We start from the raw sequence: 10,186 nt of genomic DNA on the forward strand, positions 1-10,186 counted from the left end.
CTGAGAGGTGATGACGACGATGATGATGATGATGTCGCCTGTCACTCATTTATGTTTGGGTTCTGCTCGCTCTCAGGACTGCTATGTGTCGGGACTCTCTTGCGGACGATGCACTTCTGTCTGCGATTTCCTTCCTGTTTAATCAGAACGGAGAGAATCGGCTGACTAGACAAGTGAGACAGGATGAGCGAGGGAAGTCGCCGAAAAGGCGCAGAATTTCGGGAGCGACATCCATGATTCAGGCTGGAATATCAGCCAAAGTAAACTCTGATTTGAACCCATGACCTATAGAATATATGAGTATAGTTTTCTCTTAGAGCTTTATAAACTTGTTGCTTCAAATTGTTTAAAAAAAGATAAATAAATGTTTATTTACTGAGAAATAAACTCATAAAATAAAATTGATGAATTATTGTCTTGCAAAAAAAACACATATTTTGCTATGACCTCTCAACACCAACATGTTTGTGTTAAAATAAGTTTTGCTTTCAGAAGGTCATTCTCTTGAGACAACAAAAAACTCACGAGGATGTCCTCTCAGGTTTGTGTGTTTGGGGGGTGATTGGGGGGGGCGGGCGTGAATATGAACACCCAGCTGACCAATAGCTCAGAGAGAGCAGTCTTCAGCCTGAAGTCAGTGCACTTGACTGAAACTTTTACTTTCTGGAGAGACGAACACTTTTTTAATCTTCTGATCACTGCTTCACTACATCAAGGTAAAGTCAAGAATGTGTTTGTCGACTGAAGTTAATACTCCATGGTTTAAATCTAGCTTTTTTATTCATAAAATAACTTTTATTTTTGCTGAATTGGTGATTAAATATGCTTTATTTTCCCATATTTACTTGACATATCTAACAGAAATGGTTGCGTTTAAAACTGTTCTTAGTTTCTGTAGAACCAAATAAGTGAATGAAGTTAAAAACTATCTTTAAATTCATTAAACTACTAACTACTTTGACATCAGAGCATCTGAAAAATGATGTTTCACGTTCTGTACCCTGCAGACCATGAGCCTGCTTGAGAACAACCTGACGGCCGACAGCCTGAACGGGACGCCCTGGTACATCCTGGAGTGCACCCTGGAGCTGGACGGCAACTCCCGTCGGATCTTCCTCTTCCTCCTCTACCTCTTCATCTTCATGGCGGGCCTCCTGGAGAACGCGCTGGTCGTGTGGGTCAACTGGCGCCGGCGCCACTCGGCCAACGGCGTCCTCTTCTGCATCCTGAACGTGAGCCTCTCGGACCTGATGGTGATCCTCATCCTGCCCTTCTACATGATGGAGGTCACCATGGACAAGGTGTGGCTGTGGGGCCGCTTCCTCTGCAAGGTCACCAACCTCATCTACATGGTCAACTTCTACAGCAGCACCTTCTTCCTGGCCTTCATGACGCTGGAGCGCTACCTGTCGCTGACCCGGCCCTCGTCGCCGTCGCTCTTCCCCGCCGCGGGCCGCCGCCGATGGGTGGTGTGTTCGGTCGCCTGGGTCTTCTCGCTGTTCCTGGCTCTGATGGAGAACGTCCACGTGGACCTCCTGGAGTGGGATGAGCCCGGGTGCTACATGATGCCGTCCCATAGCTACATCGAGTGGTACATGAGCGTGGCCCTGCTCTGCCTGCTCTTCCAGTTCCTGGGCCCGGCCGCGGTCATCATCACCTGCAACATCCTCATCGCCCGAGCCGTCCACACCGCCCCCAACGTGGAGGAGCCCCGGGACGTTCGCCTGGTCCACGTTTACTCCGTGGTCTTCGTCCTGTGCTGGTTCCCCTACCACCTGGTCATGCTCCTGCTCATCATCGACGACCTGGCGCCGCACCTGTTCAGCTGCAACACCATCGAGGTGCTCTACTTCTTCTTCGCCGTCGTCCAGGGCCTGTCGCTCTTCCACTGCGTGGCCAACCCCATCCTCTACAACTTCCTCAGCAAGAGCTTCCGCGATAACCTCGTCAACACCGTGGTGGACCACTTACCCAGGGAGGTCACCGTGGACCGGGTGGGGGGATCCCATCCCGGGAAGAAGCAGCGGAAGTTGAGCAACACCAGCACCAGTCAGTCCGACGTCGTATCGTAAGAATCAACTGAAGTGACTTTTGAAAGAGTCTGTGTGACGGTTCCACCGATCCATCCTTGAACACAACCCTTAGCAATACTATACTTAAAGTTCGTTTGATTAAGTATGCTTGAGTGTCAAGTATACTTAATGTACTTGTAGTATTCTAAAAGTATACTCATTTGATAATTTGATTAAATCGGAATACTTTCTGAACCCCCAGTGTACTAGGTATACACTCTGAATCTATACATCATATAAGTATACTTATAGAACACTATTCCAGATCATACCACCAATGTACCAAGTATAAACTTGTAGTACTAGTACGCACACCTCAACTGACGAGAACCAGCAACCTGGTTTTCCCGGACACATGCTACTCCACCTTCAGATTCAAGCATGCATACATATATATATGTGTCATAGTTCATGTCATAATACATGCATTAAGCATTTAATACCAGTTAAAGACACAATTCAATGTGTGTATCTAACAAAAACATCGAAAGTCTGTTTTCTGCCACCCACTCCCATAATCCTTTGCATGTTTCCTGTGGATCAACCCAATCATTGCCCAAAGAAAAAAGTAGTATACTGTATTTAAGGTACATTTCATAAAGTATTTTTGAGCAAAAGTATACATCAGAATTTTTAAGTGTAGTATGTCAAAAGAAGACCAAGTATACTACTTCTAATTTAGTATAAAACAAGTATAACCATAGTACACTCGAATATACGTCTTTTAACTAAGGGATGTCAAAAGTTAATTTCCAGTATACTACTTAAATTTTAGTATAACATTAGTGTACTGATAGTACACTTGAATGTACTTATTCTTGCTAAGGAATGTCAAAGTAAACTTCAAGTATACTACTTAAATTTTAGCATAAAATAGGTATAGTCATAGTACACTTGAATATACTTTATTTTGCCAACGAGTCTCCTTCAGATGGTTTTGCTATTTTTGTCTTTAAACAAACATCTGTCCAACACTAAATAGCTACAATTTAAAAAAAAAGATGTTTAAAGTGCATTTTAACTGACATACATTTGACTAAAAAATAGCTTAAAATCACCGTCCTAGTTCAGAAAAAACTGCTGGATAAATTTGCAATTTTTTTTCAGTTTGACTTGTTTAAAAACAAAAACTGTGTTTATTTTAATTCTAAATACAGTTCAGTTTTCTTATTTTTGGAATAAAAAATGTGGACATAATTATTCAGTAAAGTATGCATGATTATGATCGTTTGGTTGTTACATTTTAATGAAAATAATAAAATGTGAACTTGAGGAATCTGTGTGTAAAAGATTATTTTAATTTTAGGCTCAAGTATCTAAAAGTTTTCAACGTCATCCCCATCGAGAATGTGGAGTCATGCTAGTGACTAGCACACAGCTGGTGCTAATGCTAATGTTGTGATAGAAGCTAACATTGGTTGGTGCTCTAAAAATGGTGATAATTTTTAATACATGCAAATTGAACTGAATACAAGCTGAATAAAAGGTGAGTCTTGAATTTCCCAACGCTATTTTCGATATCTTGTTCACGTCATTTGCTTTTATATTAACGTTAAAAAGAAGTCGAGCTAGCAACTGATGCTAACAAACGTAGCAGAGCGACAGGTGGTTTAGATTCGGAATGATTGTAGAAATAACTAAATTCTTATATTAATCTTCTTTTTACAGTGGACATCATTGTTTGTCATATTTGTATTTTTTAATGAACAAAGAGTAAAATATGAGGGACATATAGTTATTGTTTTGTGATGTAGTTAGCTTCTGACATTAGCAAACTTTTGCTCCTCCATCACCACCAAAAACATCGTTATCACAGTGAAAAATAGATAAAAAACATTAATTATAAGATATTTTAAAAATGTTTGTGTGGTCTTTTGCAGTTGGCATTCCAAATGAAGCGGAAACAAAACAAAAAGTTATTGAAAAACAAATACTTTTGATATTGTTGAATGACTACTTCACTCTTAAATAAAATAAGAAGTTTAATGTATTTATATGTATATATATAAATGGCATACTTAAAATAATACTTTTCAAATATTTAAACTGCCATTTAAAAGTTTGCTGCAACATTGACTTTCATTCCTGGTATGTCTCTGAACAAACAAAAGATATGAAAGAAGGATGCTGGTGTGCAGATAGCACAATAGCAGGAAGAGTCAGGGCTCCGATAGGTCAAAGGTCAGCGCTTTGGAAGCAGAGGTTCCGAGGTTGTGCGCCGAAACTTGTGCTTACTCATCACGGGAAGTGTTTTTGTAGTTTTGTGACAAAATAAATTCACGTGAGGAAAAACAGTCGATACATTTTATTACAGGATGCTCACAAACATTAAAAGAGGTTAAATAGTTGTAACTGTTAAAACTAACTGTATAAAATATTCCAAATATAATTAATCCGTGTTTAGCAAAAATTAACGTTTAAATATGAACAGTATTTCATTCGAGAACTCCAGCCACATTCGGTGTACAACTGTAAATGTCTACAGCTGATGTAGCAGAACATAATGATAGAAAAACCTTTTTAGAAAATAAATAAATTCATACTACATACACAGTAAAAGGCAGGTGGTTACAGTTTGAAAACTGTTCAGGTGTCAACGACAGGAAGCTGCTCTTTCGAGTGATCGTTGTACATGAAGGTCTGCTCGATGTTGAAGTCTGGAGGCAGGTGGTCTTTATGGAGCTCCATGTGCGACGACACCATCTTCAGCGTGGAGAAGAACAGGCTGCAGATGGTGCAGCGGTACATCAGGGCGCCGGCGTGCGTCTTCAGATGGCAGATGATGGTGGATCGCCCTCGGAAGAACCGCAGACAAACCTTGCACTGGTAGGGTTTCTCGCCCGTGTGGATGCGCAGGTGGTACGTGAATTCGCCGGAGTGGGCGAAACATTTGCCGCAGTAGCGGCACCGGTACCACTTCCCCCGCGGCGCCGCCGCCACTCCCATCCCGCCGTCCGACCCGGAGACCCCGTTGAACCCGCCCGCTTCGAAGTTCATGATTTGGTTCTGGAAGTACTTGTCGGGCAGGCTGAAGCCCATCTCCATACCCATGTGGCTCATTTTCACAAGACCTCCCCCCTCCACGGACGAGGACGACGGGAAATCCAGCGGGTGATCGGCTTTACGCTTCCATCCGTGGCCGCTTCCTCCGGTGCTGCCGCTGCCTGTGGTTTCACCGCCGTGCGAGTGCAGGTGATACTGGAATGCGGACGAAGAGTGGAATGTCTGCGGACACAGCAAACACTGAAGTTCATCTCTCCAACCCGGTCCACCACGAGTCCTTACCATCGCCGCCGACTGCTCCCTCTCCTTCTCCGCGGCCTCCTCCGCATGCACCGCCATATGTCTGTCCAGGAGGGGGCGCTCTATGAAGCAGCGGGCACAGTGTGGGCAGGAGAAGACGGGTATGGAGAGGTGGGTGAGGGCGTGCCACAGCAGGGAGCAGAGAGACGCCAGTGGGTGATGACAGATGCCACAGGTGAGGCTCTGAGGGCTCACATGAGTCAGCAGGTGATCTCTAACCGTCTGTGGAGGGGAAGAAGAAAATAAGGAAGGGTCACTCAAGATCTAAGATAATAACAATTAATATGCAAGTAGTCACATCCTTTTATTCATGTGTTGCAATGAAAATTCTGGCCACTAGATGGCAGTTATAACTGACTGAAGGAACAATTGCACAAGATGACTAATAGTTTATTTTCATGTCTTAACAAGAAGGAGCTGTCTCGCCTGCAGTTGATTCAGAACTCTGCAGCGAGAATTCTGATTCGCTCAAGTAGAAGAACTCGCATTTCTCCGATCATTAAAACTCTTCACTGGCTTCCAGTTTCTTTCAGGATCAACTTTAAAATTCTGGTTTCTTACTTTCAGATCTATTCATGGTCAGACTCCTCCTTACATCAGTGATCTGATCCAGCCTTACACCCCAGCTTGGGCTCTGAGGTCTGTGGATCAGAATCTACTTATGGTTCCACGAACACGGTTCAGGACCAGAGGAGAGAAATCTTTTCAGGCTGTTGCTCCTAAGCTTTGGAACAATCTTCCTCTCTCTTTGCGCTTGATGGATCTTCTGACTCCTTTAAGAAACATCTTAAGACGTTTTTACTTGTTCAGGCTTTTTCCTTGATTTTCTGGAACTCCTGTTGTGTCATCGGTTTTATCTTGACCTTTAAAGTATATACTTTATTGAGTATTGTTTTGATTGTTTAAGCGCTTTGCGACCCTGGTCTGGAAAAGCGCTATACAAATAAAAATTACTTACTTACTTACTAAGGACGAGAGGATACAGTTGACTCCAGCAGCTTTTAAGGCTGATGTTTGGTCATAATTTGGTTTCAAAACAAATGAAAGCAGTAAATTCTGCAACACCAGACTCAAGTACTCGACAACACTACAAATATATCCTTGTAACTACAGTACCAGCAATATATCGTATCGTGATATGCATCGCCAGATTCCCGCCAACGCACACACCCCTACCCAACCCACCTGGAAATCTTTGCCGAGGGTCTTGCTGCACACGGCGCAGATCAGCTCCGTGGTCAAGCTCTGGCTGGTCAGCGCCCTCTTCGGGATGGTGTAACACGACGCCGTCTGCCGCTGGTGACGCAGGACTTTGTTTTGGCTGCAGAACTGCACCCGGCACATGTCGCAGCTGAAGAGCGGAACGCCCACGTGGGTCAGCGCGTGGGTGACGCCGGACGAGCGGTCCTGGAACGAGGCCCCGCACACTCGGCACATGCCCTGCTCGGTCAAGTGAGTCTCGGCGTGTCTTCTGATAATAACGGGGTCCGCAGCCAAGGACGTGCCGCAGGTTTTACAGGACAAACCAGACGCCTGTGAACGACACAAGAGTGGTTTTACATCTTAAATATTACTTGCGACTCGTTTAGAATGACCCAATGTTCATCTTACTTTTATAATTACAACGGGTTTAATGAGTCGTGCATGTACAACAGGTGGTCAAAAAAACAACTAAATATTTTTAACTTTTTGATTTACAGACTCGCTGAGAAGGGAAACTACCATGCTGCGTTCAAGGACACCTCTCTAAGGGAATAAATCAAGGTACTTCATGCTTTATTTACAGGTCAGATATGAGGAAAATTCAGTATTTTAAGTAACATGTTTCCACATGTAGATGGCTGTTCAAAATGTGGTCAATTCTCTTTTCATTTTTTTTGCCGAACAAGCATGGGGACAACGAAGACAGGGGTCCTAGCAGAAATATATCACCCATTTCATTTATATTGATTTTACTTTTAAATGAGTAGTTTTGTCTAGTTCATTCCTCCAAGAACATTTTATTAAACGTCTCGAAGATTCAAACAAACTTATACTAAATCAAAACAATTTAAACAAAAAAATCCCCCTTGACTGTGGTGTTTTTTTTGGCTTCAGTTTATCTGTCAAACAGATTTTGTTGAACTTGGTTTTAAGAAACCTTGAAGCAACTTCATTTAACTTTGAGTCGCACAACAACAGGTATAGTGTTGTTGTTGGATTGGATGGATGGAAGAATTAGACGGATGGACTGTGTTACCTGGCTGCTCAAGACTTCCGCATCACCGTTGACTACACAAACAAGGTCATCTTCATCCTCCTCTTCTTCTGCCTCCTCCATGAAGTTCTCGTCATCGCTCAGCTCGATGATCTCTCCAGCCAGCTGATTCCAGTGCTGTCCGACTATGACCTCCATGGCACCGTTGCTCTCCAAGATTTCCTGCACCTCCTCGTTCTCTATTTGGACAGACGCCTCTCCGTCTCCCTGAACTTCTGACTTGCTTGGCACGACTTCGACTTGGGGGCTGCCTTCTGGCTCTCCTGAGGAAGATGGAGGGGCACATGTTTCCATGGTGGTCGGAGCAGGAAAGGAAACTGGCGTTTTGCTGCTCTCGCTGATGCACGCCGCTGTCACTTCCAACTCTTTCACCTGCTCCGTCTTAATCTGAAGCCCAGATGGCAGTTCAACGTCCCCATTGGTCGCATTGTTGCAGATTTTAAGTCCAGGCGAAAGTTCTGATATGTTCCCGTACCCAATGAAAGACTGGACGTCTTCCGTCTTTACGTCCGGCGGACCTGTTGCACTTTTAGAGGCCGGACTCGTCGTCGAGAGGAGCGGTGAAGAGGCGGCGCCAAGAGTCGGGGTCACAGACTGACCAGCTGATGAGGATAGAGAAGAACAAGAAGCTGCTGAGGAACAGGCTGAGGTGGCGTCAGCCGCATCCACCAACGAACCGACCACTGAAGTCGGCTGCTTTTCAGTCAATTTACTCGCTTTTCTGTTGCCGTACACAGAAAACTGAAGATCCGGAAAGGTGGCGTGACAAGCCCGTACCAGTTCACAAACACCGAGCCGTTCAGCGAGCTCGTAAAGAGCGCCGACGTCCAAGAGATCGGCCATTATCTCGCCCGTGTAGATGAACGACAGCACCTTCTCGAAGTTGGCCGGAGAAATGAACTCCAGAGAGAAGACGGGGGAGGAAGCACCGCCCTGGGAGAACAGACTATTGAAGTAGGTGCCGGCGCAGGCCAGCACGGCGCGGTGGGCAGAAAACTTCCTGCTGCCGACTTGTAGGGAAACATCACAGAAGTGGTTGGACTGGCGGCAGCGGTTGAGCTCCGTGAGAAGACTGGCGGCGTGGCCATGACCCTGCAGCTGGATCCTCATCCCTACTGTGCAGCTCCTGGTTGCCTCTAGTTCAGCTGCAAGCAGATGGGAAGAAGTTTATTAGCAAAGAAATAAATCTAATTTATTTTGAATTTGTGAATCTTTCAAAGCCCTGAGTGACAAATGGCAACAAGTAGATGCAGCTGAGTGACATAAAATGACTGCCATTGTATATAAAAGTGACATTACCTTCGTATAATACATTTATCTATCATAATATTGACAAACTACTTGACAATTCAGCATTGCAACACTCTTTCCTATATTTATAACTCAGGCCAAAACAATCAGTCAGTTGTTTATTTGAATATTATCTTATCAATTTCATTTTTTTCATTTAAATAACAAGTCGTTATGATAGTGTATAGATGAGTAGAGGGAGAATAGTTCTTAACATTTATTAATATTTTCACCAAACAGAATAATCCATATGTTCTCAGTTGTAATTGGTGATGTAGTGTATATTGTCCTTTATTAATCACCGGGTAAGGTTGTTTTTTTTGGTGAAATGTACATTTTATTTCGCAGATATGAGGATTTAAAAGAATGTTTCGTCTGTAGTTCATTTTTCCACAGAAAAGGTGTTTTCTAACTTGATCGTCAAGTGAAATTCCTCCTGAGTAGTATTTTGATGTACTTTCTCTAAAATGTTTTATAGTTTAAAAGAGTTCCTAATGTAATGTTTCACTCTGCTTTGTTTAATTCCAACTAGTCCACAAAGGAAAAAAAACAAAGTGCCTTTTAGCGACAAGACTTCCATGTTGAAACATGATGTGAATAATTAACGTTATGTTTGGTTTACCATTACAAAGAAGATTTACATTTAAGGTGATAAAGGCTTTTAAAAAAATTCACTTTTAATGTCCAGTGAAGGGAAACTAAATCAAGAAATCGATCAGACGTTGTCAATGTATTTCAGGGTTTTATTATCACAACACTAACATATGTGCGTTATCGTTCTACGGATCCTGTTTTTGGGACGTCTGGACCAAAAATTAACCTCCATTGTTTGACGTATCGATTCAGAGTTATTTTTACAACAAGGTTTATTGTCAGATTTAACACTTTCAATGTGTTTTATTTCAGCAAATGCTCAACTAGCTTAGCCTTATGTTTAGATTAGCACCTAAATGACTCGTTCCTTCAACATGATATTCGATGAAACAAAGAACGTCTTCTCCGCTGCATACCTGTCTTCTTCGTCATTCCTCCTCCATAACAATGTACAGGAGTATTGAGCGAACGTAGACGCTTTCGTCTGGAAATATCAAGTTTTTTTTTTTACGAAGCTTCTCGGTCCTCCGTCGGGTGTTGATGACGAATGCAGCTTCACACCAGACAGATGGCGCCCTCTCGTGGTCACCAGATCACCCGCAGCGACTGTATTTTATCTACGTGTACAACATGCAACACGACCTAACACGCATGTTTACGAGTTTGATCT

At 43.2% G+C, this 10,186-nt stretch overlaps 2 protein-coding genes across 4 annotated transcripts; one reads left to right on the forward strand and one right to left on the reverse strand.

The window, feature by feature from the left end:
• Nucleotides 1–642: 642 nt before the first annotated feature.
• Nucleotides 643–3,344, forward strand: ackr5 (atypical chemokine receptor 5). Of its 2 annotated transcripts, XR_015709388.1 has the most exons (3): nt 643–716; nt 1,008–2,659; nt 2,716–3,344. XR_015709388.1 is itself a non-coding variant. In XM_087781308.1 (2 exons), the coding sequence occupies exon 2, from the start codon at nt 1,011–1,013 to the stop codon at nt 2,070–2,072; it is 1,062 nt and encodes a 353-aa protein (XP_087637434.1). In that variant the 5' UTR covers nt 643–716; nt 1,008–1,010; the 3' UTR covers nt 2,073–3,344. The 2 variants fall into 2 exon arrangements, 1 of the variants encoding a protein (XP_087637434.1); XM_087781308.1 differs by having other exon boundaries at nt 1,008–3,344.
• Nucleotides 3,345–4,380: 1,036 nt separating this feature from the next.
• On the reverse strand, nt 4,381–10,046 carry zbtb39 (zinc finger and BTB domain containing 39). Of its 2 annotated transcripts, XM_087781519.1 has the most exons (5): nt 9,933–10,046; nt 7,615–8,777; nt 6,561–6,908; nt 5,358–5,597; nt 4,381–5,297 (listed from the first exon to the last, which is right to left on the reverse strand). In XM_087781519.1, exons 1-5 carry the CDS (start codon nt 9,946–9,948, stop codon nt 4,659–4,661), a joined length of 2,406 nt encoding a protein of 801 aa, XP_087637645.1. In that variant the 5' UTR covers nt 9,949–10,046; the 3' UTR covers nt 4,381–4,658. The 2 variants fall into 2 exon arrangements, with proteins under 2 accessions (XP_087637645.1, XP_087637643.1); XM_087781517.1 differs by having other exon boundaries at nt 4,381–5,597.
• Nucleotides 10,047–10,186: the final 140 nt, after the last annotated feature.

Source organism: Callionymus lyra, chromosome 19 (assembly GCF_982586985.1).
Source record: "Callionymus lyra chromosome 19, fCalLyr1.hap1.1, whole genome shotgun sequence".
Taxonomy (NCBI): domain Eukaryota; kingdom Metazoa; phylum Chordata; class Actinopteri; order Syngnathiformes; family Callionymidae; genus Callionymus; species Callionymus lyra.

Excerpts from the sequence above, each read along its gene's own strand:
- ackr5 (XM_087781308.1), top strand. The coding sequence starts at position 1,011 with ATGAGCCTGCTTGAGAACAACCTGACGGCCGACAGCCTGAACGGGACG.
- zbtb39 (XM_087781517.1), bottom strand. Across the intron at positions 6,909-7,614 it reads CGGAAGTCTTGAGCAGCCAG|GCGTCTGGTTTGTCCTGTAA; the intron begins GTAACACAGTCC and ends TGTCGTTCACAG. Across the intron at positions 5,598-6,560 it reads CCCTCGGCAAAGATTTCCAG|ACGGTTAGAGATCACCTGCT; the intron begins GTGGGTTGGGTA and ends TCCCCTCCACAG.